At 39.6% G+C, this 24,655-nt stretch overlaps 1 protein-coding gene across 1 annotated transcript in view; it reads left to right on the top strand.

Annotated features, from left to right (window-relative positions):
- The window catches only part of prkcha (protein kinase C, eta, a), a 31,393-nt gene extending 7,315 nt beyond the window's left edge, over positions 1-24,078 (top strand). Inside the window, exons 2-14 of the mRNA XM_026152294.2 lie at positions 2,549-2,612; positions 5,832-5,979; positions 6,074-6,108; positions 6,223-6,305; positions 9,700-9,829; positions 9,921-10,054; positions 10,156-10,287; positions 11,435-11,608; positions 14,099-14,253; positions 18,326-18,464; positions 19,084-19,272; positions 22,677-22,823; positions 22,943-24,078. Coding sequence (XP_026008079.1) covers positions 2,549-2,612; positions 5,832-5,979; positions 6,074-6,108; positions 6,223-6,305; positions 9,700-9,829; positions 9,921-10,054; positions 10,156-10,287; positions 11,435-11,608; positions 14,099-14,253; positions 18,326-18,464; positions 19,084-19,272; positions 22,677-22,823; positions 22,943-23,092 — 1,680 coding nt within the window. The 3' untranslated portion in view covers positions 23,093-24,078. The remainder of the gene's footprint in view (positions 1-2,548; positions 2,613-5,831; positions 5,980-6,073; positions 6,109-6,222; positions 6,306-9,699; positions 9,830-9,920; positions 10,055-10,155; positions 10,288-11,434; positions 11,609-14,098; positions 14,254-18,325; positions 18,465-19,083; positions 19,273-22,676; positions 22,824-22,942) is intronic.
- Positions 24,079-24,655: the final 577 nt, after the last annotated feature.

The following is a 24,655-nucleotide window of genomic DNA, read 5'->3' as shown; positions in this document are numbered from 1 at the left end:
ACAGTTTATATATACATGCATACATACACACATGTGTGTGTGTATATATATATATATCTTGCCTTGGTAAGTGAAGACAGGCAGGAAATCGGAAAAGGCACACAGCAAAGGGCTGCAGGTCGGCCTCGAGCCAGGCGGCATGTGGTTGCCTGCTTACCCGCTGAGCTAAACCGGTGCCCTAGTCTCATTATATTTTACACTCTACCTGAATTATAAGACTCTTCCATGGGTCATGGAAATGAACGGTATGCATATTCGCTGATATTTTAGGGTCTTTTTTTTTGCCATAACGTCATATTTGCTCAATCCAGCACAGAAGATGAATGTGATGTAAATAGTTACGAATTTCAAATTAAAAACTGTTCTACATGTTTTATTTTTCCGTTCGTGTAGAATACTGTTTACATTTACATACAAAATTTATACTAGTTGTGTTCTGAAATGTAATTTCTTTATTGAATTATTATTATTATTTTTTTTTTAACTCTTTATTTTGTACTTTTTCCTTTGTATTACATACGGACAAGACAATAATAATAATAACACAACAACAAACACACAAAAAAAAAAAACAAAAAAAAAAAAACAAAAAAAAAAAACACGAGAGGTCCCGCCCTATAAGGCTGACTGAGACTTATAAATTATCCATTTTGTCCACTGTTTTCGGTGTTTGTCAGATTTCAGTCTCAGAGTGTAAGTCATTTTTTCCATTGTATATATGTCCTCGATTACGTCCATCCAGTCTTCCAGTTTTAAAGGATCGCTTTTCAGCCAATTCTTTGTTATCACCTTTTTGCTTGACAACAACATAATCTTAAACAAATACCAGTCCTCCTTTTTTACATTTTCCCATATTCCAAAATACATTACTCGTGCCTCACACAGTACTTCATACCCCAGCACCTTCGTCATTGTTGCCGCGATTCTTTCCCAATATGATTTAATATATTTACACTTCCAAAACACATGTGAGTGATTGGCGTTCCAGTCTCCACATAATCTCCAGCATTGTTGGGGTATTTTCAACTGCTTGCTTTTGATATACGGAGTAATAAAAAACCTAATCACATTTTTCCAGCCATATTCTCTCCATCGTCTAGAGCTAGTGGAGTTATGCTGTGTGAGACATAAGGATCGCCAATCATCCTCTGACAACTCAATTTGTAGTTCCGATTCCCACTTTTGTTTAATATATAATGTTTCATTCCTATTCGAATTTTGTAGGCCATCATATAATTTCGACAGAATTCCTGATGGAAGATTTTTATATGCACCTGTTATTGTTCCTATTATACGATTTCTTTCTCTCGAGAGCTTCTTTCTAATTTCTGTATTGTAAAAGTGTCTTAATTGAAAGTACCTAAATAAATCTGATTTATCCAATCCGAATTGTTTCTGTAGATTCTCAAAAGATTTAAATGTTGTCCCATCTATTAATGTACACATTGCTGTAATTCCTTTATTGACCCATCTTAAAAATGTGCTATCCCATTGTCCACTTTGGAATTTTCGAGAGTATGCAGGCCAAATCAGCAATTTACAGTCTTCTGTAATTCTATATTTCTTCATTATTGTCCACCAGAGTTTAATAGTAAATTCAGTGATGAGATTTTTGTTCGTGGGCTGGGTAGTTTCTTCTCCCAATCTTGCTTGTGGATGACATGATAGGCAATAATTTAACTCTATATGCTTCCATTTTGAAGTATATTCTGATGAACACCAATAAACAGTATATCTCAGCTGAGCTGCATAGAAATATTCCTTGAAATTCGGGAGGGCAAGTCCTCCTTTTTCTTTTCCTGATTGGAGTATTTTAAATCTTATTCTTGGCTTTGTCCCTTTCCAAATAAATCTACTAACTAATTTATCCCATTTACCAAACTGTGCATCTGTTATTTGGACTGGTAATGAGGTGAATAGGTACAATAACCGGGGAAGCACATTCATTTTTATTACCTCTTCTTTATTGAATTATTTAAAGTTATTTTTCTTCAAACATGACACTTTAAGGACTTCTCACTTTTTTCCCCATATTGTAACTAGCCAATACTCGGTCATTTTGATGTATCTGTGCCAAATTACACACCCTGATTCATTTTTATGTTGAGAGAGGCTCTTTAAAGGTGTTTTAAGGTATACATGTTTTGCTTCGGATTTCAAGGCAGGAAAAAAAGGCCTGAAAGCGGGTGGACGGGCTTTTTTTTTAAAAAAAAAAGAAGAAGAAGAAGAGGGAAGAAGTCACAGTTTTGGTCATATTTGTTTATTATATATGACCAAAAGCATAAAAAATTCAGCCAAATCAAAGGTCACTGAGCAAAAATCTTCTAAAAATGTGGTGATCTGAGATTGAACAATCTAAGTGTATATAAATGGCTGATTTGTTATTTGTGTAATATTAGTAAGCTAGTTTGGTTAAGCTAGTTTGGTTTGGATATCTCTGCTTCTAGCCAGATACTTTAGAACCGTGTTTCACTGTGGCAGATGTGTGTTTCAGTTTTACTGTCTGGGTGTAGTGAAATCATTTCGTGTCATGTCTTTGAATCTGCAGATGGACTTGGAACCAGAGGGCAAGGTGTATGTTCACATCACACTCACCGGATCTTTTGTAGATGGTATGTATGCAACGCACAGTCTAGTTGTTCTCCTCGTGCCTACATGTCAACACCCTCCAAGAGCAACATAACAACAATGCCAGCTATTTAAACAATTCCACTGTGTTACCTTCACCTTTATTCTACTGTGAAACTCCACTTGCCCTTATGAATAATGATTATCTGACTCATTAAATACCAATGTCTGTCAATGCAAAGGCTCTGATAGGTGCGTGCGCATGCACGTGAATGTGAAAAATGTTTGCCTTTTTTAGATGTCGACATCAAGGCGCTAACTTAAGTACAAACTCTTTCACCAATGAGACAAGGCCATTTAAATGAGATGAGTGGGAAGTGATGGTGCAGGACTGTTAAAGCAGAAGTTGATTAAAAACAACACTGGGCTACATTCTCTGTTGTTCCTGTCAGTTTTCTCATGTAGGTCTAAAAAAGGTTCTCCTAATGTTCTTCCTCTCATGTTCTTCCCTTGTGGACATAATCCACGTCCAAAACAGCTGAATCAAAAGCTTTCGCATCATTAATGCGATTGACCTCAAGGAGGATGCAGATAGCCACAAAACATCCAGTTCTACATATCAAGATGATATTTTGTGATAGGGTAGGTCAGTGTGGTTGAAATCTTTTTTTTTCTTTTTTTTTTACACTGAGACTGTACATCATTGGCAAATCTATGCCACCTCACACAAGTTCCCAATTAATTAATTCTCAGAAACAAGAGCCTACAGTCAAGAAAACACAGGAAAAGCAAACAGAAATGCTTAAAGTTGTGTGAAAACAAAGTGCACCTTTACTGCTTCCATAGAAATGACTAGGGTAGCAGCCAAGTGCCGCTCATTAAATTGACTTGATTAACTGATCACCAGCAAGTATGACCAGCTTTATATAAGCAGATTTTTTTGGAAGTTTGCTTCTGTGGAGTATTCAGGTGTGTGCTGAAATAATGCCAAAATCCTTCCAGGAGTGGACAGCTCAGCAAAATTCACCCTGACTGTCCAATGCTCAGAAAAACTGCAAAAACCCCCCAGAAATACATCTCAGACTTTACAGACCTCAGTCAGCATGTTAAGTGTTAAAGTTTATAACAGCAAAGTTAGAAAAAGACTGAACAAGAATGATGTGTTTGGAAGGAATGCCAGGTGAAAGCCTCTTCCCTCTAACAAAGAGTAAAGCAGCTCATCTTAGGTTTACAAAGGGGCATCTGAGCAAACCAGGAGACTTCATGAACTATGTCCTTTGGACAGACAAGACCAAAGTGGAGATGTGTGGATATAATGTACAGTAGAGCTGTGCAAGGCCGAACAACTTAGCAGCAAAACACAATCTGTCAGCACAAACACCTCACAACAACTGTCTAGCACATTGGAGGAGTGATGATTTTGGCTTGTTTTGCAACTATGGGAACCTGGGCAATCTGCAGTTACTGATTCAACCCCGAACTCCTTTGTAAACTATTTTATTTGAAAAAGTGGGTGAATGGTTAGGTTTAGGACGTTATGATTAACCTAACCAGCAAATCTACAACAGAATGGCTGAAAAAAGAAAAGAATTAAGGAGCTGCAATGGCCCAATTGAATTCCAGACTTCAACCTGATTGAAATGTTGTGCCAGGACCATGAGAGCTGTGCATGAACAAATACCCACAAACCTCAGTGATCTGAAGCATTGCTCCACAGAGTCTCTTTCTTGATGTATAGATATATATTCAATGACAAGACCGTAACAGAGTAGCCAAGAGCACAATGAATAGCAACAAACACCACATCAAATGCATAAATCTAAATTAAGATGTTGTGTATTTTCAAGAAATACCTGTCGCCCGTGGAGCGCACTACCACCTGAAGCAAAATATATGTTGGACTAAATATGTGTAGTGTGTATATTGGGCTTTGCAGTATATGTAGAGGCTCTTAGTCTGAAATGAACGCCCCCTTTTCATACAATAACCACACTACATCTATGTGTTGTTTGCAGGGGTGGGGTGTGGGCTCAGCAAAAAGGTTTCCGTAATGCATGTGTAATGCTTGTGTGGTTTTGCAGATTTCTTTACTGACTTTCATTACTTAGGTCTAAACACACAGTTACAGTGTAGATGTTCACAACATAAATTACAATATGACAACTCTAGACTCTTTGTCTCTTTTATTCTGCCTTCCTTTCAAAGTCTTGTTTGATCTTTGACAGATGACTGAATTAATTTATTTAATAAAAATAAAATATATTGTGAATCATGCTAGGGTTATGTGATATGGGAAAGAAGTCATGTTTTAATAGTGTCAGGAGTTTTTATTTTTAGTTATGGAAAATTCTCTGTTAGACTTTTTTTTTGTGTAGGCAGTGTCTGTCTGTTACGTTGGCTTAAATGGTTACAAATAAGTAATATCAGACTGTTGTTTTGTATTCTAAAAATCATTCAGAAATGCCACACATTTATTTGTTCCAGCTTATCAGGTTGATAATTCAGGGCTTGGTTCTTTTTCTTTTTGTTTTTTTTGCTTGTTGGTTGTCTGTCTTACTTTTGTTCTGCTGGTTGGGCAAAACTAATATATCATAGATGCCATCTTGCAGTTCATGGAAACAACGATGGCAATTTTTTACGTCATTTGTGAGACAGTTCATCAGTTGATTGAAAGATAAGAGGATTGACAATAATTCATCCTAAAAATAAAAAAGTTGTTTTTTTACAGTCCCTGGGAGTAGTCCTAGAACTGTGAGAGATAACAGTGTCTGCTTTTAAATGCTAATCGTTCCACCTTTTTCTTGCTTGTCCATACACTGTAGTGGGTGTGTAGAGGACATTTTTATGTGAGAGTGGCTCCCTGCGGTGCCCAGAAATATCCTGATGAAAGCTGTCAAAATGAACCAAAGAAGTAACCCAGACACCCCCTCGCTAAAATCACGCAACCACACAGACTGTAATGCAGCACCATCACATGTAACTGTCAGATACAGTTAAATAATACGTCATCAAACTTCAAATCTAAAAGAACCAGAAAAATCACAACCTGTTGAATTAATGCAAAACAGTGATGTTGAGCTGAAATATCCTCAGAGTTGAGCAGAAACACAGATTTTAATAATTCATATTTCACATTCAAGTATAAATAAAGACTTTATATCCACTTTAAAGAAATCCCATAATGTGATAAATCCATTCTAAGAGTTCACGCACTTCTTCTGTGCTTTTTATGTTACAAACTTATGTTCTTGTCTTGTTGCCAGATGAGGCCGTAGTGAAGAATTTCAAGCAGTTTACAAGGAAGCGGCAGGGAGCCGTGAGGCGAAGGATACACCAGGTTAATGGGCACAAGTTTATGTCCACTTTCCTCCGTCAGCCCACCTTCTGTTTTCACTGCAAAGAGTTCATCTGGTGAGAAAGTCACGCATGGGTGATTCAGTGCTGGCAGCGCATCTCTGTGTAGAATGTAAACTGGATCTAAATGTGTTCTCTTTTATGTTAATAGGGGTGTTTTTGGAAAGCAGGGTTACCAGTGTCAAGGTAAGCAGAACTTATTTTTCTCTTTCGGCCTTTTACCACAGTTGCCTAAACACACCTGTGTTTGTTATGAGTCCGCCATTGACTCGTTGTCTTGTCTTTTTTTTTGTTTTTCAGTGTGTACCTGTGTGGTGCACAAACGATGCCACCAGCAGGTCGTCACTGTCTGTCCACGCATGAAGAAAACAGCAAAAGAACAGGTAACGACACATTAATACACTCTAATCAGCATGTTTACTTCTAAATAATTGTTCTCTTTACAGATTTTTTTTTTTTTTTTTGTTTAAATACAGAATGTCAAAAAAAAGCACCCTCCCCCTCCTACACACACATTCACACACGCATCTGATTAACACCTGCAGTGATCAGTAGGCTGTTTCCTGTTTCTATATTCTGTCTAGACTGGTCACTGAGGCAGAACACTGTACTACACTATTATTTTCCACATATGAACACTATAAATTTTTATGCTTCTATAAATACATCCATGACAGTTTTAGCAGTTTGAACGCAACTATGTAGCTTAGTTTTGTTATTCAAAGGAGCTTGCAAAGAAAAGCGTCTGGACTTCTTTAAGTTGCTTGAAGACGTTTCACCTCTCATCCGAGACGCTTCTTCAGTTCTAAGGTCAAATGGTGGAGAGTCCCTTAGTTTTGTTATATTTTGCTGAATATTACAAGTCTCTCTTCCCTAAAATCTGACAGGATAATAAAAATTTATACGCTAAGCATGTTTATTTTTAATACACCATTTACAAATTTTGTAAATATAGTATAATCATCATTATATAATTCCTTTAGACTTATTGTCTCTTTTATGCTATGTTCCTTTAAAAGTCTTATTTGATCATAAGTGACAGAGAGTAATTGATTGAGTTTTTTGTTTGTTTGTTTTTTAAGAAATTAAACATAAGTATGAGGCATATTGTCAAAACAGATGAAATTCTTTTCATGGAAGGTGCTTGCACATTTTCTTCTTTGGAGCTCCACAGGGTAGCTGTCTGGGTCCATTACTTTTTTTCTTTACATGCATGGAAACATTATTAGACAGCATAAATTTTTGTTACTGTAGTTACACAGATGCTAGACAGCGTATTTCTGTGGAGCCAGGTGACAGTGTACTGAACTCATTCACCAATGTGGGTGGCTGACTTTAACAAATGGATGACTGCAATTTAAAAAAAAATTAAAGATAAAAATTTTGCTTAGTCCTAAAATAAAATGTGATCTGCTCATTTGCAAATTAGGAGCTGACAGAATAAAACCAAAAGTTAAGTCTTATGATCATTACTGTGATGCAAGCTTTAAACTTCTTCCATTTCAGGAAGATGTGTCTGACAGTACCAGACTCACCATGATTCTAAAAAACTTCTTCATGCATTCATTTCCTGCGGACGAGTTTGAATTTTGAATGTATTTATTCAAAAGGGACAGTGCAGATTAATCAACTTATCACGCAAATGTGCAAGAATGAACCTTAAACAGTTTTCTAGCTCTAGTCCCTGACAGGGCAGACAAAAGATAAATAACAAAGAAAATTAAAACACCATCAGACAGCGTACAACAATATAGTCCAGACAACAAATACATGAAATCCACAGCACAATAAGAAAACACAGAACAACAAATAAATATAAACACATACGGCATTAAAGATAACACACATTAGTATAAAATGAATGGTCACAGGTCTGGTTCCTTTTTAGCCATCATTTGAGATGAGTTTTAAATGTATTCTCTTATTACAGCTGGAATATTTTTCCAAATCTCACTACCTTTAAGTGATAACAGCTTTTTACTAAATATCATATGTCTAAAAGGTATTGCACAGGTATTGGTTGTTTTTTTTGTTTTGTCTTTTGCTGCAATGCTCTTTTTGTTGGACTTCCCAAAAAGGTTGCGAGAAGGCTGCAGCTTACTTGAAACTTGACTGTGAAGTTATTAACTAAAACAAATAACAGAACACATCATTACAGTTTCTTAGCAGACTTACAATGACTTCCATTATCTCACAGAACTGATTTTAAAATAAAACTTCTTTCCCCTTTATAGGGCACTCATTAAAATACGTAGAAATTCAAAATTTCAACCCTCGAGTGTTATTGGAGCGTATTACAGGCCTTTTTTTACTTGTAGGATGTTTTTATGTTGCAGATCAATGTCAGTGAAGTTAACATAGTAACATACCAGTTCCTCATACATTTAAAGGAACATTAGTGTATGAACATTTTTATTGATGCACATTGGCAGTTTCCATAAATGTAACAAACATAGCGAAGTACAGCCCTGAGTAGACACAAGCAACTTGCTTCCCAGTACCTGCAATAAGATCATGTGACTAAACATTTAAACTTTTCTACAAAGATAAAATTGAATTCTCTGAACTGAGCATGTGTGCACATCCTACTACAGGTGCTGTCCTAGAGCATGGCACTTATATAAAAGAGGCAAGTAGACAGCTCCACAAACATGAGTACATCTTTGAGACAATGTCCTGACATTTTCCATGTTTGTAGGAAAACCGAAACAGTAAAAACAATATATTGACATAGAAATTGTAGCTGCATAACAAAAAGTAACAATTGCAATTATAACTACTCATTTTTATTACACTTAATTTAATCAAACTTAAATAAATCACAAATATTGAATTACTAAATTTATTTTAGCATTAATAACGCTTCCAATAAAAATAACCACTTATATTTGCAATTCAAGTATAAATTAAAAAAACTGCTATGTCATAAGATGATCAAATATTTTACAATGTCTAGTCTTAAAAGTCTATAAACAGGTTCAATTTCTTACTATAGCTCTGTATAATAATATATACGAAATTGTGGAAAGATCCAAAAGAGCATTTAGTATTGCTGCTCTACGTTTAAAATAGAGTGTGGGGTTTTGTTTTGTTTTCTTAAAAAAACAAAAAAACAAATATGGCTCACTAGATCCACCTGGTACATGTCTGAAAATTGCCTGACATTTGCACTAGTTTTAAGTAAATTCCACTAATTTCTAGAAATCTAGCACATTGAGTTTCTAGAAAACAACACCCATCCCAACATTTAGAAGAGCTATTGAGTAGGGAAAGTTTGGGAACAACCTACCTCAAAAAAATAGGGAAGCAAACTCTACAGATGATTTGAAGAAACACAAAAAAATACATCTCTTTTAATCTAGCACTAAACTAGTGCTATAATTCGACTGTAGAGCCTCACGTAATCTGGTAGATACAGAAGATAGGCATCATTATTCATCAACATATTGGTCTTCTGGTTCTATTACTTCCAAGATTGTTTGTTTCACAGGATTTTATTTATGATTTAATTTTCCTTTTGTTATTTGTATGTCTGCGTTTGTGGTTTTATATATGTGTGTAAATGTGTATTCTGATGGGTTTCTTGTTTGTTTAAATGTTTTAATATGTAAGTGACTTTATTTCTCATGTGTTTTTATACCTGCGAAGCCCTTTGAACTTCTACATGTGATGTTGGCCTGTGCAAATAAAACTGAGTTGAACTGAAAATGCATTGTGGACGATGCTGTTGCAAAGCAGTTTTACATCTCGTAATTACCGTGTGCTCTCTTTCTGCAGCCTATAAATCAAGGTTTCAGCATCAACATCCCTCACAAGTTCAACATGCATAACTACAAGTCGCCCACCTTCTGTGACCACTGTGGCTCGCTGCTGTGGGGGATTGTCAGACAGGGGCTGCACTGTAAAAGTAAGACTCGCATCAGCATTCATGTCTCAATATCTGCATCCAAAAGTTGTCTTTCATATAGAGTCACCGTTTCTGTGATTTCTCTCTTCAGTCTGCAAAATGAACGTCCACATCCGTTGCAAATGCAACGTTGCTCCCAACTGTGGGGTCAACAGTGTGGAACTGGCCAACAAGCTCGCTGAGATGGGTCTGCAGGCAGAAGGACTTGCCAAACGGAAATCAGTGGTACAAACGTCTGAGTTTTCCAGAATAACGGAACAGTTCTAAATCCTAATCACAAACGTGAGTGTAATCAGAAAATTGTCTTTTTCTCTTTGCATTGACAGGTGAAAAACACAGAACAGACGAGGACTCCATCTGAGGGGAGGGATTGTACGGAAACTCAGCAGCAGTTGCCACGGCTAGGAATTTCAGACTTCACGTTCCTTCAAGTGCTGGGCAAGGGCAGCTTTGGCAAGGTAGGAATGAGATAATAAGATTATAGGAAGTACTCTGTGCACTTAGTGTAATGATGAGCATTGGCTCATACTGGACAAAAATGGATTAGAGCAGCTTAATTCTAACGTTTGACTAATAAAACATTCACATGACCACAAAAATATACAACTGGCATTAAAAAACACTGAATTTTGATCTCCATATATTGAAAAGTGAGCAAACCCTTTCACCAGTGGCTAAAGAGATTCAAAAAAATGCTTGAAGAGTGTGTGTTGTTGAAATGCCTCCCCCACATTAACAACTGAGGCCTCAAAACGGTCACTTAAAGAGGTTAAAAGCTTCAATTATGAGTCCAAAATTTGCAAATAGAGATGGTTTAAAGAGCCAACTGCAACATGGTGGTTTGTGGTTAGCATTGTTTCCTCATCAAAACCCACACAGAAGGCCAAAACCCTTCTGGGTCGGTTTTAGCATGCTTGTGCTGGCTTCGTCCTCCAGTTTATCTCGCCATTGCAAATGTCTCGTTACTGTTCCTCTGACCGATGCACAGACTTACTCCGGGCAATGCACGATTGCTGCCCACTGCTCATAATATCAAGGATGGTAAAGTAGATAAAAAGCAGAGAATTAATGTCCCTGCAGGAATTAATAAAGGGAATCTATTAACCCTGACACAAGAAGAACCTCACTGTGTCCCTTAAGCTTGGACAGTCCACGATGCCAGTGGGAAAATGTTTTTGGCTGATTTGTTTTTGAAGATCAATGTAGCACAAGTACCATAATTTTTGGAGTTTTTATGTGAATTTAAGATATCTCACAAGACAATATCAGAATGGCTGCTCTGCAGATTACTGCAAAACCTTTTGTAAAGCCTAAACAGAAATACTGTGGAAGGAAGTCCTGTTCGTTTAGGCATCATTACAATGCGACTTTCTAAACAGCGCATCGGTCCAATTGACAACTAATGGAAACTGCTGCCAAAAAACACACTTTTAGCAAATACTAAATTTAAGTTTACTTGCCAGCACTCTAAATGATTAGCAGGTGTTTCCAGGAAGGACCCTAAATCCTGTCGCTGTCAAGTTTAGCACATTTTATTAGCAGTTAAGCAAATCATTCACTTTCTCACGTGGCTTTTCCTGTTACTATGTTTGTGTTACTCTCCAGGTGATGCTGGCGAGACTAAATGGCAGAGATCGGGTTTTCGCGGTCAAAGTGTTGAAGAAGGACATCATTTTGCAGGATGATGACGTCGAGTGCACCATGACAGAGAAGAGGGTGCTGTCACTGGCCCGCTGTCACCCGTACCTCACACAGCTGTACTGCTGCTTCCAGACACCGGTCAGTGAAAGCATGGCCGCACACTTCTTTCACATAAACTCATTTGTGACTTTTAGCCCTCTTCACTCATGAGAAGCTTTCACCCCGCCTTAAATGGCTGAAGATTGTGATGATGATGACATTTCTGCTGAAAAATAGAAGGGGATGTTTTGGCTCATGATGTCTGTGTCATGCACAGATCTTCCTTATGAGTGCTTTAGAAATGTCGTGGCCTCATATGACCTTATTTTCATTTTTACTGCTTTGCTTACCAGTAAATGATCCACAGAACTGGTTCAAGTAAGGGTCACGGCACTCAGGCATACCCTACTTTTGGTTTCTTGTGCTAAATGTAAATAGAAAAATATCGGTCTGTTTCCATAGATGCCAGTGCATCATGTGGTCAGAAGGTGGCAGCAGTTCCCCAATCTTATGTCTGTTCACTCCTGGCACAAGCCAGTGAATGATGCTTGACTGACAGAGCTGTTTTTCTGGCTCAGACGGGATATTTCTAATCTGCTTTGGTTGGTTGAACCACGACTGATTGAGATCGAAGTGAGCTTGCTGCGCAAACAGTTTCAAACCCAGACAAAACAATGCAACAGCTATTGTTCCACGAGAACGCCTTGTTTTATTTAAATGCCTGTCACTTGTTTCCTGACAAAATACTTAAAAGCACCTTTTATTATACCAGAAGTGTAAAATTGTTCTATATTTTGGTAATAGAGTCATTCAGTTCACACTAATACCACAAAATCACGTTGCAAGGGACAATTAGCGGCACTTTCTGCATGGCATATAGTTCCATTTCATAATAATTCAAACTAAAATATGTAGAATGTTTTTTAGAGATGATATTCCATTGCTAACTATATGCATATTTTTCATTTTCAAGGCCCACTTTGTAGGTACACTGATTGCCCTGGAGGAGTCTTCAGATTAAGTTTAAAATATTAAAAAAAGGCATTTAAATCGGCCAGCACGGTGGCACGGTGGTTAGCACTGTTGCCGCACAGCAAGAAGGTCCTGAGTTCAATTCCACCACCAGGCCGGGGTCTTTCTGTGTGGAGTTTGCATGTTCTCCCCGTGTTTGCGTGGGTTCCCTCCGGGTACTCCGGCTTCCTCCCACCGTCCAAAGACATGCAGCTTGTGGGGATAGGTTAATTGGATAATCCAAATTGTCACTAGGTGTGAATGTGCGAATGAATGTGAGTGCGAATGGTTGTCTGTCCCTGTGTGTTGGCCCTGCGACAGACTGGCGAACTGTCCAGGGTGTACCCTGCCTCTCGCCCTATGACAGCTGGGATAGGCTCCAGCACCCCCCGCGACCCTGAAAAGGATAAGCGGAAGCGAATGGATGGATGAATGGATGGATGGATGGCATTTAAATCGCAACAAATCTCGATGTAATAATTTTTTGTTTCTACAGATAAGCAAAAACAAAAGAGATTAGTAGCTCATTTCATGTGAGTATGCTTAAAAGTTGCCGTGTTTACATAGTAGCCTCGTTAGTCCGATACAAGAACCTAACCCTAACCACGACTCCTACCTGCAAGCAGGGATCAGACAGTCGGCATGCTGACCTCCGGCATGAATGCTTCAAGTACTGTATTAATAAAAAGGCTGCTTTGTTGTAGTTTTAATGTATTATATATATTTTAAACATAACCTGAATCTGAAGCAGAGGGTTTAAGAAGTGGAGCTGTGTTCATGTGTACAGGTCATCTAAAGTGCTAACCAGGAAATTAGTAGTAATAGACAGTCAGACTAATGTTCGTCAGGTTCCAGGATGAATGGAGAAACTCTTTGGATAGCAAAACTTTGGAAATCCCAGTAACCACTATATTGGCAAATTAAAGAGCTGATCCAGGAAGTGACGTCCATTCTTGCTTTTATGTTTGAGCAGTTATCTATGGAGGGGTTTAGTATTGCAAAGTAAATTGTCACGCCAGATCTCTGATGGCCTGACAAGTCAGTTTGACTCGTATAAGACAGAAAAACCCAGAGAGATTTCTTTGAACATACAAAGTGCTCCCTACTTTGCCTGTGTAGCACGTCCTTATTGGACATTATATGTGCAAAAAGGGGGGAAAAAAAGCCAGACCTCTCTAAACCACAGACCAGTAAAACAGAGTCAGCTGTGCCTCAGTACCCAGATCACTTCAAGAGGCAGATCTCTAAATCATGTCGTACTGCAGTCTTTTCCCCAGGTTCCCATTTTGTAGATCACCTATCGACCGTAGCCTGTAATGAGAAAGAAAGAAAGATTTATGAGTTAGATTAGGGTTTGTTTGGTTTTTTTGCTAACTTTAAGCTGCAGTTGGTTGCACAGGAACACATTATACAGGCATCTGAAGTTAATGAGAAGCAGCCATGTAACATCCTTGAAGCAGCCTCAGCATGTTTGCGGTCGTTGCTCCTTGGACTGCTTAATAACGTGGGAGCTTCTGTGTGCCCAATGGGGGTTTTGTGTGCACACGTGTAAATGTCATCTCCTAATTCTCACTGCAGGACCGTCTCTTTTTTGTCATGGAATTTGTGAACGGCGGCGATCTCATGTTCCACATCCAGAAGTCCAGGAAGTTCGAAGAAGGCAGAGCCCGTTTCTACACAGCCGAGATCACCTCTGCGCTCATGTTCCTGCACAGCAAAGGCATCATTTACAGGTATAAATACATAAAGCAATCGAACTAGCCTTTATAGCGAGCTCAGAGCTCACTACCATAGTTTACTATATTTAAAAAAAAAACTTTAATATCATAAAGAGTGTAATATTACTGCAAAGACACTAATTATGCAGTTTCTTCTCTTGGATGTCGGAATCAATTTATTATCAAGAGGAAACTGCATATATGATACATTAATCATGTGAAGTACTACATGGCTGTGAACACTAAATCAGAACATTGCAATCCTGAGACTCATACGTCACGTTAAAGAAGACTGCCGCTGAGAACCATCCAATGAAAATGTGCTACCAAGCATACTTGCAGGTTTAATGAGAGTTTGCTTAATTCATGCATTAAGCGGAGGGTGTGGAGGTTCTCTCCCAGGAAGCACTCCATTTCCTGCTCTCTGATTCATCTTTATGCACCTCTTTTGCCTTTTCGCCATCAATTTGTGTTAAAAATGTCTTTATTTATATATAAAAAGAAAAATCCAAATTTCAAGTTACAAATGATAAAATCATATCAAGGAGGATAATGCTGCTAAATCTTGTTGTGTCAGCGCACACACACGCAAGCACACACAAACACACACTGTACTACAAACTACGTTCAACATATCTAGTGTGTCTTTGCATTCGCTGACTCAACAAAGCTTAAAACCGAAGCTGAAAGTAACGGATGATGACAGTAATTATCATCTTTCTCTGTTAAGTCAGACTTTCTGCTTCAGGCTCTAAATATAAAATATATATTTTCCAGCAGCAGATTTGAATCAAGTAAAACATTTACACATTTTCTGCATCACCTACTTAACAATTATATGCTTCATTCAGCAGTTTTAGTAGGATACAGATTAACGACGTGCACAAATGAAGCGTATTCCTCAAGCTGAGAATCTATAATGAACTTAAAACATGCTGTAAATAAAAGAATAAATGAAAACTTGCCACTTTTCACTGTTATGGTTTCAGCATAAACTACCACGGTTATTTAGGCAGGCAAAAAGAGAGGCAGGCAACACTGTAAATCCAGTCTGGGGCCTTCCTGCGTGGAGTTAGCATGTTCTCCTCGTGTCTGTGTGGGTTCTTTCCAAGTTTCTCTCAAAGACATGTGCAGGATTACGGTGATTCTAAAATGACTGTAGGTGTGAATGCGAGTGTGAATGGTTATGTGTTTCTCTATGTTAGCCCTGTGATAGATTAGCGACGTGATCAGAGTGTATCCAACAATCAGGATAGACTCCAATACTCCCTGTAACCTTGAATTTGATAAGGATTAATGACACAGAAGACTCTGACAATAATGTTGCTACACATAAACGCATATTTGTGTTTATGCGTGTATCTCATCCTGAGCTGTGATAATGTTGTTACATTTTAGATTCCTGAGAATTCTCATCTCTATAGAAACACACTGTGTCCACACATGTCAGGCTCTGTGACAGAACGCCAGCTTTTACCAAGAATTATGAATAGATGAACCAATAACGATCCCCCTTCCTCAGCTTCTAATAGCTACATATATTCAAAGACCTTTTTTTCGGACTGTCCGCTCAAGGAAAGTCGAGTGGGAAATCTTTTGGTGTCCTGCCAGTACACAATGAAAAAGGAAAAGGAACATCAGTAAATCCTGAGTTATACTTAGTAGTATGTCTGAGTCTCCTTTCAGCATGCACTGCATAGCATGACAGCAAGCTGAAGAGGTTGCATGCACCTTGCGTGCTATAACTAAATAAGTAAAAAGCATCCAGAATAGTAACTCTGACATCAGGCAAGTGTGGGAAGAATAAAATTGTAGCCTCGGTCCTTGTGTTGTGTAATATGCGTGTCTTTTACACTGTGTGTGGGGGTTTTTGGCTTCAGGTAAAGGCTTTGAGGCTTTGAAGCTGCTCAGTTGACGCCACAGCGTGTCCTTGCGTTTCCTGTATTTGTCCTTAAAAAGACGTGTACAGTTCTCGAGGTTTCAGTTTGAGGTTTTAGACATGAAAACTCAGTTTTGCAGTCTGAATCCACACTGGCTGCTTTTAAGAGTGAGAGCACGTTTCATGAGGAGAGCCAATTAAATCCACAAGGATTAAAAAGGCTGTATGGCGAACAGCTGCTCAGTGTCGTGCAATAAACACATGCTTTGTGAAGCCTGTTTTGAACTCCGCCAGGGAGGTGTTGTGTGTCTCTTTGTTTTGTCCTGACCCACATATGCAAAGAACAAGTAAATTCAAGACTGAACAAAATAGATAAAAAAATACTCAATTTTTTTTTTTAGGCTTATGCAAGTTGTGATATATATCGCATCCTTAGGTTGATGCATAACATTTTAGGAGCCTTTGATAGTTTGATTAGACTCTTACCATAATGAAAAAAACAAAGTTTGTGCGTCAGAACTTTTTCTGAACTTCCTCCTCTTTTCTTTGGAATCTCTTTTATTAGTGCAACTCTATCTCCTACTCAGTGACTCATTTTGCACCGCAGCATTTTTTTTTCTGCAGACATCGCATTGTTTGATTGACCTGTTTCCATCATCAGTCGTTTTCGCCCGTGCACTGCAGCACTTCCATTTTCTCTGCTTTAGCAGGTGGAAAATGCAGGTAAACATTACATTAAATTAAATCAAAGAGAGTACTGGCAGTAGTGACAACATTTTCTCTCCTGACATCGGCCAGAGTTCATGTGTGAAACTGGCTCAAGTCAGGCTTGTCTCTCCCATGTGGTGAAGTCGTTGGATGAAGGAGCTCATACAGGATGATTAGGTGCAGTGAGTGATGTGTGGTTCTGTGTAGCTCAGTGATAAGAGGCGGTTAAATTTCCCACTGGACACATTCATACTGAAAAAAAAACCCAATAATGGTCCAGGAAATGGTTTGGCAGTGTGCGAACGATTATCAAGAAGCAGAACTGGCCATATAACTGGAAGAGCTCAGACACCTACTTAAAAATACTTTCCCCTGCGTCCAGTTTCCCAGTTTTGTTTTCCTAGCTGTGATTATCCCTAACACAGCTTAACACAGTCTGTGTGTACTTTGTGATGTGTGAGTGTCAGAGCTGGTCTCTTTGCCATGTTTTAGACTGTGTGTGATCAGCGTTACACAATCGGCTTAAGATAGAGAACGGCAGACTAGATTAATCGAACCAAACTGGTTCCTGACCCTCAGTCTTTTACAGCCAGGCTTTCTGTATTTTGGTTTTTCTCATCCTGTTATGTATACATTAACAGTATCACTGTCCAGCTAGGATCAGGCCATCTATGTAACACTGTCTGAAGTTGAGTCACCTGATCACAGATTAGAGCTTAACTCCAGAGCCCACACTCGACAGCTGTAATCGCTCTGTCAGCTGACGTGAACACAGGACAGGAGATTTTTCCAGTGTTTGGTTTGGAGACATCCCCATGCACAGCCAGCAGAGGGGAAAATATACCCGTGGAAGGCATACTGTGAAGACGGTGCATATTAGCAGTGAGTGGCAGAAAAAACAAAATGCATCTTTCTATCAAGTGGTCACAACTTACGTATTTTGCTTTAAGCTAAGCCTGCTTCACAAAGGCAGAGCAATAAAATGGAATAACTGGGAGAAGAAGTTTTGCTTTTTTGGGAGCAGAATAAACACAGACACTTTTTCCCTTGGTGTCAAATATGCAAGGGTTTGCTTTCATCCGTGTGAAGTGCATTTCATCATCAGTGGGTGCACAAATGGCTCTGTGTGGTTCTCTGTGTACCATCCAGTTTGACTCCGTGCAGATGGTAAGCTACGAGGGCACCGGTGTTTAACCCCAGCTCCAACGATTTTTCTTTTTTTACTGGTTGCCAGTTAAGGGTCAGGGAGTTGTCCGTCAGTGTCTCCCTCTGCTTTAAGTGTCACTGTCTTCAGAGAACTATTTCCTTTTGTCTCACCACAAATTTCTACCTTCCTCACATATAATTAGAAACAAGACCAGCAGGATGCGACTGGAGTCTGAGCACTGAATTGGATTTTTGGTGGCTTATTTCAGGCTTCTGATTTATAGGTGCTGAATAACAGTCCCTGAGCAAATACCTCATCTATTTGTTCCTTTTTGCGTTTGCCTTTCTTTTCAGGGATCTAAAGTTGGACAATGTTCTTCTTGACAAAGACGGTCACTGCAAATTGGCAGATTTTGGCATGTGCAAGGAGGGCATATTTGAAGGTGTTGCCACGGGAACGTTCTGCGGGACCCCGGATTATATTGCCCCTGAGGTCAGTTTCTCCCCCCTACATTAACCAGCAGAAAACATAGTCGGCACTCAAAATAACAGATACTTCAGCTCCAGATTTATAATAGAACATTTCATATATTGAAGCAATGTTTTCACATTTCCATTTTTAAGATGACACTAAAGAATAAACTTGGCCATCTTTAGCTTCCAGCAGCTCAGGTTCTCTGAGTTCATATGTTTAATTTCCATCACACCACCTCACTAAGAGCAAACATTGTGGTCGCTGCCCGGCACTTCAAGCTCCCTCCCTCCTGACTGGAAGGCAGCACACCTGTGAGGTCAACTTATTGACTTGACAAGCCCAGATTTCCACTTCTTCAGACTGCGCCTTCAGAGGCGTGTTTGGCTTTCATAATGAGGAATTAAGATGGCCTGCATCCTCGTGTTTGAGAGCTTTTTCTCTAACCAAGAATGTGCATCTGCGTTTATGAAAGACCCCTTTGCTGCCCTCAACACTTACTCCTCAGTGTGTAGCTCCGCTAATCCAGCACATACCCCTAACTAAACTTCATAAAGTGGTTTTAAATTTGCTGTTGAGACTCTCTAAAATCTCATACTCATGCTCAACTTCATTTTTCTACTCTGACATGTTTTCACAGATCCTGCAAGAGATGCTGTATGGGCCTTCTGTGGATTGGTGGGCCCTCGGGGTGCTACTGTATGAGATGCTCTCTGGACATGCTCCTTTTGAGGCGGAAAATGAAGATGACCTCTTTGAATCCATCCTCAATGAAGAGATTGTTTATGCCTCTTGGCTCAGCACAGAGGCAGTCAATATACTGAAAGCTGTGAGTCTGCCAGGAGTAATATCTTTTATTCACATTTTTGCGGTCACCAGCAATAAAAATTTAATGATAAATGGAGCTGGGTGAAGGCCAGGTCTCACTCTTCTCAGACCAGCGCCGTCAGACTGTGTTTGCTTTATACAATTGCAGGAAATGTCAGAACGGCTTTTTTTTAAACTCATGTAATGATAGAGGAAATCAATTTGTCAGTGGATTTGTGACATCTCTGTGGAGAAAAACGGATGAGCATTTCCATGCCTGGATATTGTATCAGTAGCCAGATTCTTGTCTGTCTGCCTGACTGACACCGTCTGACTGCAGAGTGAGTGGCAACCCCACACAGTCTTCCAGCCAGCTGTTTGGCTGGGGTCTTTACATAACTATATTAAGGCATGGTTCACTGCCCAGCCACAGCACACAAGCTATAAATACAACTGCACCTCCTCTCCATTCCTTCTCTCTCACACTGTTCTCCTCGTGTCCTTGTTGTTATTCCCGCATGGCTGAGGAAGCACCAAATCAGTCTCCCCATGCCGATTTGTCATTGCCCCCCACTATCACACGTTACTGACTGGTGTGAGTGGATTTTAAACGCTGCTGCTCTATTTTTACTGGAGGCAGATCCATTGCCAAGATCACCTTGTTCTTAAAAGGAAGTTCATGGAGCTCAGTTGTCAGGTTGTTCAAGGTCGTGTGAGAATGGCTGCAGAAATGTCACGAGTTTGTGAGTCATGGTGAAAATACCTGAAGGCTGGTAGATGCCAATGGTCAAGTTAAACTATCACATAGAGCTGAAACAAAGCGCTTTTGATCGCTTTGTCCAGCCCAGCATCAACAATCTAAAAAGAAATAAATCTAAAGTTGTTCAATTTATATTGTTGTATAACAGCAAACCTTTCATTTCAGGAGCTGGAAGTGTTGAATTGATTTTTCTGCCAGCCGACCGATTGATTGACTAAAAGTTTCAGCTCTAATATTCCCCGCCTTCCCGTAAACGTCTTTTTTGCGAGTGTAGAGGAGAACAGCTTCTTCATGCAGAAATGCCCACATGGCAGGTCTGGCTCTGAGAATGGCACAACTGACGTGCAGCCATGGAAAGATGGCATCAGCTTTAGTGGAAAAGTTTTTCTTTGGTTTTGTGGTCAGTTTGCTCCTGAACTGAGTCACCTCTGCTACTCTGTCATGCTTACAGTTAACTCCAATTCAAGCACCATACTGGTGTCTACTGGTGTGCCTTTTTTCTTTTTTCAAACATGTTTTAATTCAGTAACTGGAAATAATGTCATCACAGCTGCAAATCCCTGAGTTTAACTGCTGTAACCTTAAACCTTTATTCATTAGCAGTGATGAGTATAAAAGGGACAAATGCAACATTTCAACAAAGCATGTTTTTGTCTTAAAGTACAGTCACAACCATGGGCTGATGCAGTTCAGTACATAGATGTACAAAGGAAAAGCAACGGGTGAAAAGGCTTACATGAACAATAACTGTGCATCTCCCAATCAATCATGTTGGAGGCGTTATTGGCAGAGACACTGACTACAGCAGAGCGACACACATGCTGTTTATTATATAAAATTACGCATGGCAAGGCATCAGAGTTTCATTAGTCTCTATGAATCCTCGTTATTGTTCATTGTAGCTTGATGCTTTTGGGACACCTCGCGTCTTTTTGGGCATTGCCCCATCACCTCCGCAGCTGCTTCCTCATTCTCTTGGAGCTCAGTATTGTTGAGACATGCGGTTTTGTTTAGGCAAAGTCTCTGGTAGTTAATATCGTTTGGAGCTGACACAATGAGATGTATTAATCTCTGTATTAATCAGTGTCTTCAGGTTAATCTTAACACTGTCACAATGGAGACGGGGACTCATTAGTTTGCTATGCTGGGTCTGAAGGTCACCATTATCCCTGAGGTGCACACAGAGTCACCATGCGAGACGGTTTTCCAAAACAAAGTGGTGTTTTTTTTCTGTTTCCCCCCCAGAGGCCAGTTAAAACTATTTTAACTTTTATTTGTTTTTGTTTGGGCTTCTTCCTAAGACCTGCACCACCTACCCGACCTTGGTCAGAGAGAAACGGTTAAAGTTCAATGGCTGATTCACTATTGTTTTAATGAATACAACCCCAGGAAGTTGAGACACCTCAGCTGCACTTTACTGAAACTAGTTGAACTCTGGCCAACTAAGACTTTGTGGGAGGAGCTTAACACAATTCAGGGTGTGTGTTTTTTGTCAGTTGAGAGGGAAGGACTCACTAGATGAACTTGAGCCCTGTTTGGCATCCCTCCAGAGAAATCTAATCTGATCTGGTGCTACACATTTCCCTATTTTGCACCAACCACACAGTCATGGTAAACGGAAAGCAAACTCGCTTTATATTCTGAAGTTAACATAACAAAAATAATTTGGCATTTAGCAGCTCTTGCTAAGGTAAATGCATTCTCACATGATTTCCAAAACATGACATATTATACTGTGGTATTTATTTAACAGAACCTAAGCAAAAATCCCAAAACAGTGTGTGAAAAACTAGGTAGACCCTTATTGCTTCCATAGGAAATAAGAGGATAAGTAGCAGGCAGTTGCTGCTAAATCAACATTTGATTAATTCTTTTTTTGTCAGGAAGTATAAGCATAAGCTTTGGCGCTGAAGCATTCAGGTATGTGTCATCACATTGCCAAGGATGAAAGACAGCAGCAATGGTCTTTAAAAAGTTGTTGAAGTTGCTGTCCATCAATCTAGGGGAGGATTACAAGGCCATTTATAAACAATCTGAAGTTCATTATTCTACAGAGAGAACGATTATTCACAAGAGGGAAACATTCAAGACCGCTGCCAATCTTCACCGGAGTGGAAGTCGCAGCAAATTAAACCCAAGGTCAGACTATCCAATGCTCATAGAAACTGGAAAAAAACCTCAAAAGCTACATCCCAACTCTACAGGCCTCAGTTGGTGTGTTAAATGTTAAAGTTCATCACGGTTCAATTAGAAGAAGACTGAACAAGTATGGCTTGTTTTGAAGGGTTTCCAGGAGAAAGCCTGTTCTCTCTGAAAAGAACATGGCAGCGCAGCTTAGACTTGCAAAGTTGCATCTGAACAAACAGACTTCTGGAAAAATGTCCTTTAGACAGACGAAAGTGGAAATGTCTGGCCATAATGCACAGTGTCATATTTGGAGAAGACCAAACTCATAACAACCGTCAAACATGGTGGTGGAGGGGTGTTGATTTGGGCTTTTTTTTGCAGCCACAGCACCTTGCAGGCCTTGAGTTCACGATGGACTCTTTATACCAAAGTATTCTAGAGTCAGATGTGAGGCCATCTGTCCGACAGCTAAAGCTTAGATGAAATTGGGTCTTTAATTCATCAATTGTTTTTAATTCATCCGCATTTTATCTTCGCAGCTCTTGACCAAAAACCCGGCACGGCGTCTGGGCTGTGTGCCCACAGAGGGTGGAGAGGAGGCTGTGACCAGCCACGCTTTCTTCACAGGTATCGACTGGGAGAAGCTAAATCGTAGAGAAATTGAGCCACCTTTCAAGCCCAGGATTGTAAGTCACATGATTTTATTGATGCTAAATGATAATCGGTGTACTCACCAGACATTACGCAGTGTATGATTTTGTCTCACATTCTGTGTGTGTGACTGTACTCTATTGTTGTCCTCCAGAAAACCCCGGAGGACGTCAACAACTTTGACCCAGATTTTACTCAGGAAGAGCCCACGCTCACGCCCATCGATGACCCTATGATCCCTTCCATCAACCAGGAGGAATTCAGAAACTTTTCCTTTACTTCACCTGAACTGCTGGAGAATTAAGACTCAGAGACTGATCCACTAGCATTCGTGCGGTCACCCTTACTCTTCTCAGTGTCTGTGCATTTGCCTAAAACATTTTCCACTGGCATATAAAACACGGTGCGGACACATTTCCCAGAGATATAACTGTGCGAAAGTTCCAAGTGGCCAGCCAAAACATGCTTGACAAGGACCCGAGCTGCACTTGAACTGTAAGAACTTGTACCTCAGACCCAAATGTGGAGTGTGGCCAGCTTTTGAAATAACATTTAGTTTTGGCTTCATTTACACATTCATGCAAGTGTGTATGTACGTGTGGACAGGATGTATTTTATTATGTTGTATTCTGATGAAATTGCTTCTATTTGCTCAATTTTTGCTCTTTTGCTGCTCAGAGATTGGGGGGAAAAAATTGGGATCTAAATCTGCTGGAGATTCCCAGAAGAGTCAAAGTTACACAAATCCTGGAATGATTTCATGCACAGATGGAATAGTTTCTGAGTGATGCGTCTCCACTCTGGAAAAAACACAAATTCACACAGAAACAGCTGAGTCCATCCACTGTTAAATAAAGGGTTAAAATCACCTGAAGCCTGAAATATTGGTTTTGAAATGAGATAAAGGTTGAAATTGGGTTAAAGGATAGAATTTCACTGCACTGAATTCCCGATAATAGAGTATTTGTGTTTTTTTAATTGTGGCCCACACCCAGTAAGAAAAACTTGGCATCCGTCGCAGTGATTCTCCATGTAAATTGCTCCGCCAGGCATGTAGACGATGATGCAAGATTTCATCTGAGGTGAAAGCAGCTCGATGATTCATGGTAACTGTGAAATATTGAAAAGTCTGTAGATTTCACAACACTGTTAGTGTATTGTCCAACTGTTGCCAGAGTGTTTGAAAGCTTCCAGCACTTTCTACAGACCTGCTTGGATAAGTGAATTCACGTTTTTGTTGTTTGTTGTTTGTTTATTCTTATCCATAAAAAATATAAGAAAAACACGTAAGTCTTGAAACCCTGCAGTTCTGTGCTGTGCGTCTAGTGGAGGGCCAGCAAACCAGCAGAGAATAAACAGGAAACCACACAGCGTCACTACTGTCGCCTTTGCTAGAAAAAGGAAGACACGAGAGAGGAAAAAGTGATGCTTTTTTTCAGGGGGGTGACATTGAATTCATATATAAATGCAGTATTGTATACTGCATGATGTTGGAAATAAAAGCAAAAACTTTGAAAACACAATGACAAAAAAGAAAAGAAAACCCTGTGTTGAGATGAATCTCTTTCCTCCGGAACTTGCACAGACACGAACAAGCCCAGCCCTCCAGGACGGAGTCTTCCTGTTAGTTTGAATGAGGAAGTTTGGGTCTCAACATCTGTTTATCTCTTCAGCTGGGTGTCCTGTGGAAGATTCTGTCTCTAAATACTGCACATTAGCACCTTAATACTCGGAAATGCCTCAAAACGAAGCCTCCTCTGCTTTCTGAGCACAGAACAAACCTTTTGAGCTAAGGAACCTGCTTGAACCTGCTATGTTGGTGTGGTTTTCAGTCCGCTTCTCCCCTCTGAGTGAAGCAACACCATGA

Source organism: Astatotilapia calliptera, chromosome 19 (genome assembly GCF_964374335.1).
Source record: "Astatotilapia calliptera chromosome 19, fAstCal68.1, whole genome shotgun sequence".
NCBI classification, from domain to species: domain Eukaryota; kingdom Metazoa; phylum Chordata; class Actinopteri; order Cichliformes; family Cichlidae; genus Astatotilapia; species Astatotilapia calliptera.
This window is presented reverse-complemented; position numbering and strand designations above follow the sequence as displayed.